We start from the raw sequence: 17,554 nt of genomic DNA, 5'->3' as shown, positions 1-17,554 counted from the left end.
TATCTGTCCTAGCTAGATAGAAACTAACCAAGCTTCACTGATGTTGACGCCACTCCTGCTTCCTGATTGGCTCTTATCAGTTACAACTCGATTACCAGTGGGAAGACGCTATATATCGTAAACACTCATATCTCCACCTTGTTGTTTGTCCAAGAAAAGAAATCCCTCGCCTTACTTTTCACCGTTGTTGTTTCTCGTGAGGAAGAGTAAACAACATGCTCTGTGTTTACATGGGGGAGTGGTCACATGACGTGCGTTCTTCAGCTGGGGGGGTCATTACCGATACAGGATTTCAAACACTTGAATGTACGAGTACGAATGCAGCGACTTGAGTCAGAGCCCAAAGAACTGGAGGAAGCAACTCTCCTTTGAATTGTAAATGATGTGAGATCCCTCCCATGCCGTCATTAGTCTCCCGGTGGGAATCGAACATCTCCTTTTTCCTTGTTCATTACATGGCACTCTCATGCTTTATGTTTCTCCCTTGTACTTCTGCTCTTTCCTTTTCGGGGGGCTCTTGTTTGTTTGAATCCCTTTTCACTGGCACATTTAAACTCCTCGGCTCATTCGCTCTCTCTTTGTTTTCGACTCATGAGGTAACGCTTAACAAGGGATCGGTGGCTTTTTGTCTCAAGTGCAGATTTGAGTGCTACATCTGTTCTGGACACGGAGAACAGACCCAACAAGTCTAAAGAGAGTTCATGCAACAAGAGAAGAGAAGAGCTCTAATTAGATTCCAGAAGAACGAGACGGTGGCGAGAGAGAGAGAGAGAGAGAGAGAAATGAAAAATAGAGGAGGAAGTCAGGTGTGTGCTAACCTTCTTCTTTTTGGGCGGTGAGCAAAGAGAATGTCAAAACCTGGTGACATTTGAGATTCAAACAAGGATGATTGACACCAACTTTTACTTCTGCGTATATATGGGAGAGTGGGCTCTGCATTCTATCTGTGTGTGTGTCTGTGTGTGTGTCTGTGTGTGTGTGTATGTGTGTGTGTGTTGACATGATTGACATGGTAAATTGGAAAGGTCAACCGGTGCTAGTGTTAGGTTCAGACAGGCGGACAGCAGCAGGATGTAATCTCCCCGCAGCGCACGTTTAAGGAGGGAAGAGGAATCCGAGCCGAAGACAAGACACGGCTCACACACCTGGAGGAAGCGTGTTGGCTTGTATGAAATCTACATTTTAATATGTAAACCTGCTCGCTGCTGTTTATACACTGGGTCTAAATGAAAGCTCTCCTCAGCTCTGGTCAGATTTACAAAGTGTGCCAGACGGCCCGGCTGCGAGGAGAGGAGGCTCGTTGACTACAGAATGTGATGGTGGGAGTCTGTCAGGGGCTGCTCTGAGATCTGGGGTCAACTCTCCAGTCAGCCTATTATTTTACTGGACACAACTTTGTGTGTGAGAGAGAGAGTGAGCGTGTGTGTGTGTGTGTGTGTAGACGGGGGTCCAGAGTCCTTGTGGGTCTCTGTGAATGTGTCGGGGTTGGAAATTGGAGTGTTACATTTGTATAGCCATTGATATGAATTTCAAATAGATGTGCATGTGTGTGTGAGAGAGAGAGAGTGAAGAACAGAGGGATGAGGGAGTGAGATTGACAGGGTAAATTGGAGTGGTAAGGGTTCTGAGGGTGAACTCTGGTTTTAAAAACAGTAGAGAGAGAGAGAGAGAGAGAGAGAGAGAGAGAAACGACTCAAACGTGTTGCTAAAAAAAAAGTCTCCATGCGCTCGGGGAAATGTGACAATGGACTCTGTGGTGGGCGGACGGGGGAGAACGAGGCGAAGCTGAACAGGAGAATAGATTATCACTGAGGGTGGGGGGTGGGGTGGGGGGGAATCTGGTTGTATGTAGATGGAGGGTAGAGAAGAAGGGAGGCCCGGCAGGTGTGTGTGTGTGTTTGTCTGTGTGTGTGTGTGTGTGTGTGTGTGTGTGTGTGTGTGTGTGTGTGTGTGTGTGTGTGTGTGTGTGTGTGTGTGTGTGTGTGTGTGTGTGTGTGTGTGTGTGTGTGTGTGTGTGTGTGTAAGGTGGGAGGAGGTGTTGAGTCACCGGGGCTGCGGAGGCGCTGCAGTGAACAGGTGACCCGCCGCTGGGGACCAGGAGGTCAGCGCCTGCACAGTTCAGCCGGAGGAGTGAGACATGACACACATAGCAACAACCACCTTCACACAAACACACACACACACACACACAGAAAGATCAGGTGAGGCATGTGGGATTGTTTTACGGAGAAACATCCACAACACAAATACTGTACTAATTCCCTGTGGTAGACCTACGCAAAGACACACACACACACACACATCGTAGCGAGCACACACAGAGGACACTGTGACCTGGTTGTTTGTAGGTCCTTCAGGCACTGAATACACAATAGTGAATTCATGAATACAAATCATACTCAAGGCTGAGACACACTTAGACACACACACACACACACTAATATTTTTACATTTGTATTTTTTTTAAATCACTCTCATTTCATCTATATATTGAGCGGTGGAGTGTTGTGTGTGTAGAGATGAAACAGGAAGCTGTTGTTCACCTGCACGGCTGCAGTTATATTTTATCTGCTGTGAAACGCGGGTCGGTAAACACAGCGATGATCTCAGGCTTTTCAAAGGATCGGAGGAAAAACAATGACGGGAGGGAAAGTTACCGGAAAATGTGGTTTAGTGGATTTAACCTCAAGAACATCGGATGATTTGTGTTGTGAAGGAACACACACACACACACACACACACACACACGGTTTCCCTGTTGTCCCCCGATGTCCCCATTGTTCCCATTCGTAACTGAGGATGACTCAGGATGACGCTTCATTTGAATACACAACCACAGTCGTATGCCCCCCAGACCAAAGCCTGCAAGTTCCTGTGTTTTGTGTGTGTCTGTTTGGATTTGTGTGCGTGACCCTCTTCCTCATTCTCCAAAATAATAGACTTCCCAGGCCCGGCATCTGAACAGCACACACTGTTCTAGTTAAATTGGCCTCTTTAGTTCTGTTTACGATCAATCTGGGCCTGGTGCCTTTCTACACTGGTGTCTATTCAACCTGAAGGAATCCATGTGATGTGAGGTTCATGAACAGATTCTTCAACGAGAACAAGAAAATATAAAAATAAAAACTCTTTATTCTTCCAAAGTTTTCTCTGCCTCTTCTTCTTCAGTTCTTCTCAGTTTTATACTGAAGCAGCTTTTTTTTTTTTTTCCTGTTTCTCGTCAGCTGGCTTGCTCACGCTTGATCACGTGTCCCATACCGTGTGTGTGTGTGTGTGTGTGTGTGTGTGTGTGTGTGTGTGTGTGTTTGTGTGTGTGTGTGTGAGTGTGAGTGTGTGCATGCGTGTTGCACATACTGAGCGAACTTTGCACTGATGCTCTACGTCAGAATCTAAATTAAGTCCCTGACGCACACACACACACACACACTCTCAGATCCAAACACATACACACACACACACAGTATTCAAGTGTTGATTGAGTGGCTCAGTGGCTATACAGCAGTGCGAGAGGAGGGGGGAGGGGGGGGGGATGTATTGATAGATGAATTGTGAATGTAGATTTTCTGCCAGTAGAATGTCAATGCCATCACTTCCTCCCAGCCTCCGGTCCTGCTCGCTCCCGACTCGTGACACACGCAGGGAGAGAGAGATGATAGAGGCCAGAAGAAAAGAGTGAATGAGAGACAACACTCTGTCGACTGGCAGGTGATGGATGAGCCGCTAACAGCTCGTCTTCCTCTGGACTCCGTGATAACATGGCGTTCCCTCTTCCTGCCTCTCATCCATTTCTCTGTCTCTTGATTCTTGTCTTTGTTTGTTGTGTGTTTTTTCTCTTCTTCTTCTTCTTCCTCCTCCTTCTCAGGGAGGATGCTCCTCTTCCTGTTTGCTCCTCAATTCAGAGACAGCTCAGAGCCGCTGTCTTGAAAAAGCTTGTGTTCTTCTTTTGAGTCTTTTTCATGTGTTTTTTGTTAAATGTGTGTTTTTTCTTTGACGCCACCGGAGGAAACACTTGAAATCTAAATTATCTCTCTCCTGTTTTCCCCTTTTCTACCTCCCCCCTCTTTCATTCCATTTCTCTTCATCTCATTCTCTCCGGCTGATGGACAGTTGGCAAGAAGAACCGTGGGTCAACAGGTAAAGAACCATTTACATTTACATTATCTCTCCCTGCTCTTTCTCTCGTGCTCCTTCTCTTTAAACAGAGACACATATTCCTGTGACCCTCTACCTCCGCGGGGGGGGGGGGTCAGAGCTCAGGGCCGCTCAGCTAAGTGCTTTGCTGAAGGTCACATTGGCAGTGGTGGGGGGTGCATGCTGTAAAAGATGCTCCACTATTCCAGGTTTCAGTGTTTCTGCCTCAGTGCTAGTAAGAAAATCCTTCAGCCAGCCGCCTCTCACCTCAAGGTCAGTTCTCTTTCGACCTCTGAACACACAGTCAGATAACCTGATGGTTTGCAGCGGTGCTTGTGAAACTTTGTAAAACAGAGAGAACTTAGTGTATTTATTCATCTTTGCTGGCCCAAGAGTGAAGTTGTGCTTTAAGATGTCTCTTAAGAGTAGACGAGACACACTTATCTTTAAGAAAAAGCAATAAGTGAAGTAGCTCTTACTAATTTCTTCCACTTTGGAACAGTGACGCAAGTAATCAGCACTGGAGGAGAATTAAAACACGAGTGAATATTTACATTCATGAATGATTCTAAAGATCAAGATAAAACGGCTACTAGGGAAATTAAGACCATACTAAAGTCCCTTTCCTTAATTATAAAATCTACATACCAGGACACAACAAGCTTTGAGGCAGACAGACGGACTGGGAGAGTTCCAGTGGTCGGGTCAGGAGGTCAAACAGTTTGAAGAACTGTTCAACAGCTGGCACAAAACCATAGTATTTAATTTGACTAAGGAAGTTCCTGTTTGTTAGTGAAACAGTCCCAGCTGTGGTTCATTCAGGCTCTTCGACAGGAGTCGTGTCACCAGTTGCTTGATCATAGCTTCAAGTCGGCCGCATCAGATTTAGATAGATAGATAGATGGATGGATAGATAGAAAGATAGAAAGATGGATGGATGGATGGATGGATGGATGGATGGATGGATGGATGGATGGATGGATGGATGGATGGATGGATGCAGCCGGTACATTTGAATACAATAAAATACAATACAATAGAATAAAATAAAAATATTGAGGTAGAAAGAATAAAAACAGAAACACAAGATAAATAGGTAGATAAGGTGCAGTGGCAAGATGATGGTAATAGTACTGATGATATGCTGGTAATGTTATTGTTAGACAGAATATAATAATAATAATAACATGTACACATGTATAAATATGTGTATATAGACTTATATATACAAATAATATACAAAGAGTATGGTATGATATACAAAAATAACTGTGAGCAATGGATAAAGACAATTATAGTAAATAAATCTACAAATAAACTTAATGTCAGACTGAACGGAGGAGAAAGTGGTTCTACTATGACTACAGATTAAAAACGTGACGTTGTCAACAACACGGATCTTTTCTCACATATTTCAGAAGAAAAAAACCTTGGAAAATCCAGCAGGGTTGAAAAAATATAACCTGTAATAACACGATGATGTGAAAGTTGGTTTGAAAAATATTAATATCCTGCACGGAAAAATGCGAGAAGTGTGTGAAGGTCTTTAGAGATACTGCAGATTTTAAATTTTGTGTAAATGTCTTTTAATGTGTTAAGATATTAAAGACGTACGCAGAAGATAATTAAAAACTTTGGCTTTGCCTTTAAGCCCCCCCCCCCGGCTGCCACACTTTAGAATCTGCTGACTTACAGAATCGGTGCAGTGGTTCTGTCTGTTGTAGAATGTGTCTTGACAGGTGCAGAACATAAATCCAGAAGTGCAGAAGGGAAGTTTTAGCTTGAGTGTCAGTTGCCTGTAGCTAGCTAGCATCATCAGCGCAGCTACTACCACCAATGAGAAGCGAGCGCTGGAGTCAATTTATATCCCTGTTCGGGAGTAGTTTAAAAGTTACATGTTATAGGTGCTATATGTCATATGTAGGCTATATCTAAAGTGTGTGTGTGTGTGTGTGTGTGTGTGCTTGCAGATATGAAGCAGTTGCACATACCTTTATTTTTCCATGATGAAACGTTACCTCATTATGTCATTGTGTGTTTCATCATCGAGCCAAAACATCGCAACTAATATAAAACTCCCAATGACTCAAATAATCATGGAGCGCTCCTGAGAGCCTAAGTCCTCCTCTGCCTCTCCATTACCGCCACATGTTTCCCCTCTTCTTCTCCTCCTTCCCTCTCTCTCTCTCTCTTTCCTTCCTCCGTCTCTCCATCCCCTCCTCCCATCACTTGTGTGGCATGATGACAGAGATAGATAGAGGCTTTGGCAGCTGAAGGAAAAGATGAATATTTAAAATGGGGCATCTCTCTCGGTCCTCTCTCTGCTTTCCTATTGTCTGTGTCTGTCTCCCCTTGGGGCTTGGATCTTCTGCTCTAAGTGTGTGTGTGTGTTAGTGTGTGTGTGTTTGTGTGAGTGTGTGACTGTGTGTGTGCCTGTGCCATGTCTTGACTTGTGGTTTTATATTGGCATTCTAAGGCAAGTGTAGTCAGACGATGACACTTAGCTGTCAGCATGAAGCATTAATGAGCTCAGTGGCACACACAAACATTCGCCCTACTGGCGCACACACACACACACACACACACACACACACACACACACACATGCCATGCTCTCCAGAGAGTTCAGCAAATGATCTCCTTCTCCTTTCCATTTATTTTTGTATACCCTCCAAAAAAACTCTTTAAAATATTGAACAAAAAAAAAGAACCCTCCCATTTTCTTGAACCTCTCGTTTCCAGGTGCCCTTCCCTTTCTGTCATTCTCTCTCTCTTTTCTCTCCTCTGTCTTTCTTCAGCTGTTTCCCTCTCTTGTTGTGTGTACGGCCTCACTGTGATATGTGTTGGCTGGCTGTGGACTCTGCAGACACGTATCTGACAACTCTATTAATACACAGCTAACACCAGGCTGCCCGTGTGAGGATGTCTGTATTTGTGTGTGTGTTTGTGTGTATATGCATGGAAAGATGTGTGTGTGTGTGTGTGTGTGTGTGTGTGTGTCTTCTCCCCCCGCCCATCCCTCTGCTCTCGAGGTCTCCGCAGAGATTGGACTCAAAGGCTTAAAACACTCAGATTTACAGTCATAGAAAGATCATACACACAGAGGTGGTGTGGAGTGACTGGCACATTTAATAGCAGAACAAGCTGTAATCTGAGAATCCATTCAAAGAGGGATTACGCTCTAATCTGTGGATGGAATAGCCTTTCATCTCTCCCTCCGTCTCTCTCTCTCTCTCTCTCTCTCTCTCTCTCTGTCGATCCATCTCTATCTCCTTCCTGCCCTAAAGCTGCAACAATCCTTTTTTAACCAGCCCTGATTCTTTTCTTTTTTTCTCTTCTTCTTCTTTCATCGTTTCCATCCTTGATTTAATTTGGGATTTTTCTGCCTCACACTCTTCTACAGCTGTGTCACCTCAGCAGCACTCGACTGTCAATCAGCAGTGATTGCACTGACGAGAGCGTTTTGAATGCTGCAGTGTGTGTCACTGCCTCTGTGGTGCAGAAGTAGATCCACCTCCAAGGCCCAGGAGATATATTGTATTTTATTTAATGTAGTGCAATATACTGCACTGGGAAAAGGTCCTTTTAATGGAGAATAATCCGGGGGCATGTTATTAACGGAGAGAAACAAAGAGAAAATATCCTTAGTACCAAATCTTCTATCCAACATAGAGGCTAAATTTAGTAACTACCCTATATGTATGGTTCAAAAGATATGAATCCTATGTTTATATGGGTTGTATAATATAGGTTATATATCGATATTCTGCATAAGGATCAGTCAGACACTATCCTAGCCATGTCATGAACTGTAGATAAAGACACAACATTAAACACACAAAAGTGAACCCAAATCCTCCTGATCACCCCCTAGTGGCTGGCTGCGGTATTGGGGATAAACTCTGTCTACTCCATGTTAACAGAGTCAGAAAAAAAGTTTATATCAAACAAATTGTTTGCTAGCTGGCTCCAAATTAATTTAAAAGCACAACTGAGACGTGGTATCTTCATGTACAGTCTATGAGCCATGTGCACAAACACTTTAACACACACACACACACACACACACACACACACACACTTGTTCCTCTCCCCATCATCACTTTAGATTTATTTTTAAACAGCCTTTTGTATTTTAAGCTCCTGGTTTAATCAGCCCTCGCTCCTTAATGAAGCTCCTCAGACTTGTTGTTGTGCTTTCACTTCGTTTACGCTACAACCCGGCAATTTCTATTCTGCCCTCCTTCCCTCCTCCACTCCCACTCTCTGCCACATGGTGTTTCTCATTTGCTAAATGAGGAATCCACTAGAGTTAGATTAAACTTCTGGACAGTCTTAACAGGGAGCCTTTTAGCTGCCACAGCACAGACACACACACACACATACACACACAAACAAACACACACACACACACACATAAACTCTGTCTGTCAGTTTGAATGTTTCTCCTTGTGTAAATTGAGGAAGATGAATTAATTAATCCCTGACAACAAAGAGGAGGAGCTAAGTGGATGATAGGGAACACGAGAGGGAACACGGGCAGAAGGGAACGTGAGATACAGATGAAAATGAAATGCTGGAGATTCTCCTCCGAGGAAAAAAGGCACTGACGGAGAGAAAGAATAGAGCGGATCACACAACCATATGGCGTTTTGCTTTCCCCTCTACTTCCACTATCGTGTCTGTCACTCCAGAAGAAGAAGAAGGCCATCTGCACGCCCCCCCCCCCCCCCCCCCCCCTCGCATTTCTGATCTGCATATAAACCCGACTTCCCTCTTCTGAGCCCTTTTCTCTTTCCTCCATGTTCTCTTTTGTCACTTCGGTGTGTTCGCCGCTCTGCTGGTTTGTCCGTCTGCTCCCATCAGACACTCAGCCCCAGTTAACAGGTTGGACTCATTATCCACGTTGAGGCTGAGCTGACGGCTGCTAGCTCCTGTCTGACCTTTGCTCCCAACAGTGGACGACAAATGGACACTCTATACTCCACTTCTATCTCTGCATGTCTCCCAGTCTGTCCTGTACCCTCCAGTGCCACCCATCATTAGCTCTTACCTCGTGTGTGTGTGTGTGTGTGTGTGTGTGTGTGTGTGTGTGTGTGTGTGTGAGCACTTGTTTTGTTAACTCTTTACCTTTTTCAGCAAAGCCTGGTCCCAATGAGGCAAAACCTAATTTCTGAGGTCCTGGTTAGGGTTAGCCGTGAGGTTTTGGTTAGGCTGTCCACAATAAATGGAAGTCAATGAAAACTCCTCTGCAAGTGTGTGTGTGTGTGTGTGTGTGTGTGTGTGTGTGTGTGTGTGTGTGTGTGTGTGTGTAGCTGAGAAAGAGGACCTGAGAGTTATAAAGACTTTGTCTATTACTTCCTGTTCCTTTTTTTTGTTTTCCATAAATGACTTCACTTCTGTCGAGACAGTTGAGTGGGAGAGTGTGTACTTGCACTTCTCTTTTTTGTCAGGACCAGTTTGAGTTGTGATGGTTGAGGTTTGGTTTGTGTGTGTGTGTGTCTTATGTCAATGAGTGTCCTCACAGAGACAGAACTAAAGGTATATGTACGTGTGTGTGTGTGTGTGTGTGTGTGTGTGTGTGTCTGTGTGTGTGTGCTGTCATTTACCTGTCTCACTGTTCCTGCATGTCTTCCTCCGTGTGACAGTGCGATGTGACTTTCCTGCTCTTTCTCGCTTATATAAAAAGAGATGATGGAGAGAAAGAGAAATAAAGAGCGCAGTCAATTACCACCTTTTCCTCCTTCCCTTCAAAGTAGAGATCAAAGCTGCTCCTCACCCCCCCCCCCAGACCCCCCTCCATTTCATCTCTTCACATCCCACCCCCCATCAGAGCGATCCTGTTAATGTGTTCTCTCCACTCCTCCCTCGTTGTGAATCTACATATTCATCTCGTATGAATGAGAAACTCAACGATGTTCACACACGTGCACGAACATAACTGTCAAATGATGGCTTGACGAAGTATAAACATTTTTTTTTTTATCTACAATTTAATTGGAACGGGCTTCTGTTTTTACACTTTTGTCACACTTTACACGTGAAAGGGTCATATCATTTCATAAAGCCTTTGAAAACACACAATCATAATCTTGCACACACACACACACTAGAAATCTCTTTAATGCACCTTTTAGCTCGTAAATCTTTTGTCACACAAACGGTCTCTAATACATTATTATACCCGGTTGTGTGTTTCAGACAAATAATGATTATGTTTATGATGAACCATCATTCTGTAATAGTCAGTAATTCTACTCCACTTATACCAAAACACCATTATGACACTGTATGTACATTTCTTCATTTCTTACAAGTTTTCAAAATGTCTTGAATTTCCTAAACAAAAGTCTTAAAATATTTTCTCTTGCCTGTCAGCAGATAAAAAAAATTGCATAAAATAAAAGTGGGAGTTGTGCGTCAGGAAGTTTTTCAGTTCAATCAGAGCTTTGCAAACACAATCAGCTTCCGAGGTATGGATTTTACTGTACTGGGAAATACTGATGTAAGATTTGAGGATTTTATATAATAGTTATTACTTACATGGTCTTTAAAGGTCTTAAATGGATTCTTACTGAAATCCTGATATTTCCATTGATGGGAATTTGTTTGTGTCAAGCCAGACTCACACTTGTACTTTGTGTTATTATTCACATCAGTCTGGATTCCTCACACTGAACAGGTCGATCACCTGGTTGAGCAGGGATCTGATCTGTGGAGTTTTTTGTCCTGATGATTCCAGAACACTAACCGCTAAAAAAAACGCTGACAAAAGGAATCACAACTTGTTACTTGGTTCAATCCTGCTTTGAACTGAAAGACACAAACAGAGGGAGTATTGACCCACAGATGGCGGGGGGGGGGGGGGGGGGGGGGTGGTTCAGTTTATCTGCGTCACAGCCCCGGCTCAGTCCAGCGTGTAAGATGCTGCTTCAATGATATTAAAACCAGCTCAGTGCAGTTTGTATCAGATCTGTGGGAGACTGAATCCTGAGAGACTCCCAAGTTAACATTTCTCACATGGCAGAAATCCATCCCATCGTCCTGCAGAACCGCTTGTTCAACGTTTGGCTCGGTTCTAAAATTAGTCCGAGAAACAGCTCAGGGTTCAAATCGAGCTAAATGTGTTCACTGTGGACACTGTGATGCTGTTTGTTAGAAAAAGTGTCGTGATGAATAGTCCGGGGTGAGATTGTGTACGCACGAAAAATTACAACAGCGTGTGTGTGTGTGTGTGTCTGTGTGTTTGTGTGTGCGACTCTTATGGACTGAGTTCCAGATTGTGCTGCTGTGTGTGCACAGAGTGTGATTTATGAGCTAAACCACCTCTCATATTTTCTCTCTCTGTCACAGATCCTGAGTCAGAGCTTTTGGCTCCAGCGATCGTGATTGGACCTAAAGACACAACAGTGGTGGCCGGGAGTGAGGCTACACTGGAGTGCATTGCTAACGCCAGGTAAATGTATTTTATGCACACGCACGCACGCACACATGCACGCGCACACACACACACACACCACACACACACACAGCTCACTCACATAAACACACAAGCATTGAATAATTCTTTTCTTGCTCGACAGCCCTGTTTTCTTCCAGGACAATTAGAGGACACCACATAAACTCATTGCTCAGCATTTCTCTTCCACCAGAATTAGTGTATAGACACACTGGCACAGGCACACACACACACACACACACATACACAGGCACACACACACACAAGTACCAAGTTAACTTAAACAGAAGTCGTCCTATCTGACATCAGCAGAGAAGCTAAACACACCCACACATTTACACAGGCTCATGCCAAATACTGTTTGCACACACACACACACACACACACACACACACACTTCATTGTGCACCTTCTAACTCTTTTCCTACCCAAACTTCATCCATAACAAGCTCAGGCCTGAAACCCTGACTTTAACTTGGACCTCAGAAACGTCGTGTCCCCTCGTTAAGACTCTTTGGCTCACGAGGACAAACGTGTTTATACTGGAAAAGAGTTGTTTATAGTAACTATATCAGTTTCCACTCATCCCTCTGTTACTGGGAGTAACTGGGCAGAACTGAACCTCAATATGCCCCTGCCGGCTGTGCCACTGTCATAGAATAGTTGCTGTCCATAGACACACTGAATGGATGAATGGCAAAACACTGCACTGTGAAACTTCGAGTGGTATAAAGCTCCATATACAAATACAACTTTCACCATTTGTTGTTAAACCAATAAGACGAATAAATGCAGGACAGTGAAAGACCCTGAATACCACCTGTCCCTGCAGTTTGTGAGATAACGTAGTATAATAAGTTTTATTCTCCACTCAGCAAATACACCTTATCTTCAATTATGGTGATATGGTGAAGTAATATGGAATTTGTAGACTCTGATATTCCTTCATATGTTTCCTACTTGACTGGTTTAAACCTGCAGAAGCTCTGCTCCTCTGTTAGTGGGAGTTATTTAGACCGAGTTCATCCGGCCTCTAGTTCACTAGGAGCAGAAGTCCCTGTGTTTCTCTCTGAGCACTCGACCAGTGAGGCAGCACTTAAGGTAAAGAGAGAAACATGAGAGCTGTTGTCAAACGAGTCTCTTTTTTTATTCTCCATTCAACACTGAATCGTTTGGTCTTTGTAAAGCTGCTGTACTGGTTTGACAGCTGCAGACAAATCAGCACAGCGTCTCCTGTATTTCCTTCTACCAGCGACAATCCTCTCCTCAGGGACCAGTTCTGATATCAGACAGGCAGCCGCTGAAGAATAGTCCACAGAGATAATTCTGTAGCCTCAGAACAAATCCAGATCCATTAACCATCAAGTCACCCAGTCTTATGCACCAGTGCCGTCCTGGTAAAAGAACTAAAAATAATTAGAAGTCTGAGTGAAAACAGGCGGCGCCAGTAGGCCTGGTATCAAGAGCTCCAAATCTGCTTTTCACTCTCAGAGTCTTTTGTTGTGGACAGAATCCGCTGAGTAAGCAAGTTTAAATTCTGACATATCTGCCTCGCAGAGAATTAAAAAAGTTTTTCCATTCAACTTTGTTTTTACCTCCGGGTGTTTCATCTGACGGAGGAAGCAGCTCGAGATCTCTGAGCTGTGTCTTAATGAAAGTCTGACTTTAGTATTGAGCTCTATATTAGTTGAACTGAGTTTAATTCAATCATGATGACAATAATAACAACAAAACTAATAATCTCCATAATAATAATATAATAAAATATTTATTCAGAAAGAGACACATTCACGCCGTGCAGTTATGTGCATATATCGACATTGGGGAATCTAGGAGCCGGGGATCGAACCCCAGTCCCTCTGGTTAGTGGACGACCCACTCTACTCCTGATCCACAGCCACACTCAGAGATATTTAAAGATTGATGTTTACGTCTCTAGATTTAGATTTATTTTCACTATTTGCAGACAAATCCCATAATTTAACTAAAGCTCATGTTGGCATGAAGAGAACACATCTGGACGAGAGGTCCAGCTGCTGATTATGACAAATCCTCTGTTTCCCTTGTGAGTCAGTTGAACATTTTAATGCAGATTCCTTGTAAGAATTGGATTATTTCATGAAAATGCACCAAATACATTGAGCTTCAATTGAAAGGACGATTTGCCTTATTAATGCTATTTTCTCTCAAACACACACACAAACACACACACACACAAAAAAAGAGTCTCAAAAAGAATTGTGTCTCAGTTGTTTTATCCTAAAAACAAAATTTCACTTTTCATGAAAACTCGGCTCTGTCCCTTTCCTCAAACGTGCCCAGGAGCTGAGTGGAGCTCCTTCATGCTGAGTGGAGCTGTCGGCTCTGATGTGCACACTGTCAACTTTCATTTCCTGCCTCATTGACACGTAAACTGATGGATTTAATATGTTGTAATTGCCTTCTGTCACTCTTTTGCCTTTCGTGCGATTCTCAACACTTCTCTCTTTTCCTCTCCTCTCCTCTCCTCCTTCTCCTCATCTCCTCATCTCCTCATCTCCTCCTCCTCCTCTCAGGCCGGTGGACAGCCTCGTGGTGTCATGGAAGCGGGATGGGCGTCGGCTGACCGGTGGGCGTCGGCTTGTTTTTCCTTCTCCCAGGTCTTCTGACTCCGGGCTGTATGTTTGTGAAGCGCTGCTCAGTAACAGCTCTGCCAAGCCTGCGGAGGCAAGGGCACACCTCACTGTGATAGGTGAGGAACATGCCAATCACTCACACACACACTCACAGACACACACACACACACACACAGACACACACAGACACACGCAGGCCTAACATGATTATCCTGGGGAGACCCGACCCATCAAGACAAATGGTGTAAACAGGTTCCATTAATCCCTGTTTTAAACCTGCTCTTGTATTTCCTTGTACATGTTTTTTGCTGCAGGCAGAGTTTCTCTCTGTTTATTCCTCCATTTATTCTTCTCTTTTTCTTTTCTCCGGGAAGTGTGACTGTTGGAAAACCTTGAGCGTGTTGGCTGTCAGCTGCAGGCCTCCCCCCTCCCCTCCCCTCCCCCCCCTCCCCCTCCCCGAGTCCGTTGTCCACATTCACCAATAAACCGTCCCTGTCAGAAACAACTGTTGTGTTCAGGTTGCACACGAACTGGCAAAAACGTGTGATCACAAAGACACACACAAACGTGTGGAGCCGACGCTCACACACTTAATCACAACACAACACCACACCACACCACGGACACACATGCCCGGCAGCTAAATTAGTTTTCTTCCCCCTGGAGACGCAAATCAATAAGACAACACTGGAAGCACTCAAAGACGGGGCGTCACACACAAACCCCCCCCCCCCCCCCCCTGCCCCTCGATATGTGTGTGTAAATAGAAAACAACATACATGCAGGCGGGTGGGCAGGGAGGGAGGGAGGGAGGGAGGGAGAGAGGGAACGCCCGATTGATGAAGCGAAACTTTCCTCTTCCAGTTCGTCAGCGTCTTCTTGATCTCCTCTGAGCGAGGGAGCACCTAACGCACAGAAAGCAAACTTCCAATCCCCCTAAATATTTATACTCCACTTTCTTTTTGCCCCCCCCCCACACACTTTTCTTTTGTTCCGTCTTCTCACTGTCCTCCCTTCCCTCGACGTGATCTTCCTTCATCAGGCCAACAGGACTGCTCAGGCCTCCCTGACATGCACTCAGACATGCCTCAGAGAAGCTAATGAACACGTTGGTGCTGATGTGCTTTCTGCTGTGGGCTCAACAGACCCTTGATGCAGGGGAAACAGATTCCTAAACAGAATAGTGTATGTGTCTGTGTAAAAGACAGGAAGAGCTTCAAAGGCATTCATTATTCAATTTCATTTCTTTTCTTGGCCTCATCCGCTAATCGGAATATGTATGACACCGCGTGCTCGAGCTGCACGCTGCACAGATCACTACCGTCCCCCCCCCCCCCCCCCCCACACAAAAAAATACATATATATATCTGTTGTTGTTCTCCATCTTTGTTTTGCAGGCAGGGAGCAGAATATCCAGGAAAGCTCAAAATCTCCAAACACAACCACCGAAACGCTGCAGAATGTGTTTTGTTGTATTTCTATGTTGTATTTCTACGTCTAGGTCCTCGCACTCACCTGACTGGAGGGGATTAGCGTCTCTGTGTTATCGGTGTCATGCCACATGGCTGTTATTCATCTCTTGTTTTCCTGTCCTCCGCTCAGCGCACGCTCCTCTCCCTCTCTTGTCAAAAAAAAACAAAACACTCCAGCGTGCACACACACAGAGAGATAGGAGATGGGAATACATGTGGGTTTAAAAGTTGGCAACAAACTGTAAAAAGAAGTTGTAGACAAGTAGAATAAATGTTGCAGGGACATGAGAGTCTGTCGTCCTCATGCACACAAACACACACTACATAACACATTCCTGTCTTTCAGGAGTTTTGAGGACACTCATAGACATAAGAGCCCTTAACCCTAACCCTGGAATATCACAACTACATGCAATAACCAAACCATTACCCTAAAACTAACCCCCCACAACCAAAATGTTCTAACAAATCCTAACCTGAAACTATAAACCCTTTATTTACAGCCAGATAAAGTTCTTACCCAAAAAAAAACTACTTTCTCTTAACTTCTTTAATTGCTTGAATTTAGCTGCAACTCAACTCTTTAAATTCAGTTCAGGGTTTTCAATCCTAACCTCAACTCAATTTGATTTTTTATTGTCTAACCCTAAACCTTGCCCTCACCAAATTGAATCTACCTGGTCCAAGGCTTAGCGACACATTCCCGACCGAAGAGAGATCTGCACAACTCTAAAAGCTAATCGCTAACTCGTAAAGATGTACAGCTCCAATTATTGTGAATCCAATTCTAACTCATCCAATCAAATCCTTCTCATTCCTGGGGAAGGACTCCACAAAGAATCTGGAACTCTATGTGCTATGCTCTGGTTTTTGGCTCCTCTCTCCAAACCATGTAGTAACCACAGTACACACACTCGGGCTCGAAACAACAACAAAACCATTTAAAATGAAGCGCCATTAAAATTACAACATTGTGTCAGAAACATTATTATTGCATGTTATTCTTGTACACGTGTGGAGCCTTGGGAGAAGAGCTCAGAGGTGAAACTTGTATTAAAAATCCGTCTTTTCTTTCGATAAGAATTCCATCTTTGTGAAAAGCCCGTATGCACATTCATTATTTAGAGCGTACACTGGACATTTCATTTTCTATCAAAGTCATTTTTCAGCGAACAGGTGCCAGTACTGTGGGGAGCCACTTTTTACCAGAGATGCCAGACTGAAAATGAATTAGCTGCTGTGTCGCCCTCTCCTCCCTCTCCTCCCTCTCCTCCCTCTCCATCCTCTCCACCCTCTCCACCCTCTCCATCCTCTCCACCCTCTCCACCCTCTCCATCCTCTCCACCCCTCTCCTCCCTCTCCACCCTCTCTGGGCTCACGGTGTCAATATCTCTCGCTAAATATTAACAATTGTTTGGAGGAGGAGGTTATTCTGATATCACATGTAGCAGAAGAGTGAGACACCTAGAGGCAAATAGAGCGACACCAGTGAAGATGTTTTTTGGGGGGGGGAGAGGGGGCTGAACCATCATTGGTAGAGAAAATTAAGTAGTTTAAAAAACTAAAAATGTTCCTGCCTTCGGGAAAGTAAGAGAATGTGTGTTTCTGTGAAAGTCATTTCACAGACAGAGAACACCCCCCCCCCCCCCAGTGACACTGAGGATATCCAGGGCCAATAGGGGGGGGGGGGGGTCATAGTTATTCTGCGGTGCTGACTCCTCTGCTAAAGAATGAATACACAGAGAGAGCAAACTCCCAGTTCTTCCTCTGATATTCTTTTTCTCTTCTCCCCCCCCCCAGATGTTTAATGATTAAACATTTTTCTTAGTCCTTGTTATTAGAAGTTCAGACATGTTTCCCCCTCAGGAAGGACTGTT

At 44.3% G+C, this 17,554-nt stretch overlaps 1 protein-coding gene across 1 annotated transcript in view; it reads left to right on the top strand.

Annotated features, from left to right (window-relative positions):
- The window catches only part of LOC128429401 (protein sidekick-1-like), a 54,388-nt gene extending 42,797 nt beyond the window's left edge, over positions 1–11,591 (top strand). The window contains exon 5 of the mRNA XM_053415511.1: positions 11,485–11,591. Within this exon, the coding sequence (XP_053271486.1) occupies positions 11,485–11,591 (107 nt within the window). The remainder of the gene's footprint in view (positions 1–11,484) is intronic.
- Positions 11,592–17,554: the final 5,963 nt, after the last annotated feature.

The sequence above is a fragment of the Pleuronectes platessa genome, chromosome 3 (genome assembly GCF_947347685.1).
Source record: "Pleuronectes platessa chromosome 3, fPlePla1.1, whole genome shotgun sequence".
Classification (NCBI taxonomy): domain Eukaryota; kingdom Metazoa; phylum Chordata; class Actinopteri; order Pleuronectiformes; family Pleuronectidae; genus Pleuronectes; species Pleuronectes platessa.
The sequence above is the reverse complement of the archived record's forward strand: the minus strand, read 5'-3'. Positions and strand labels throughout refer to the sequence as shown.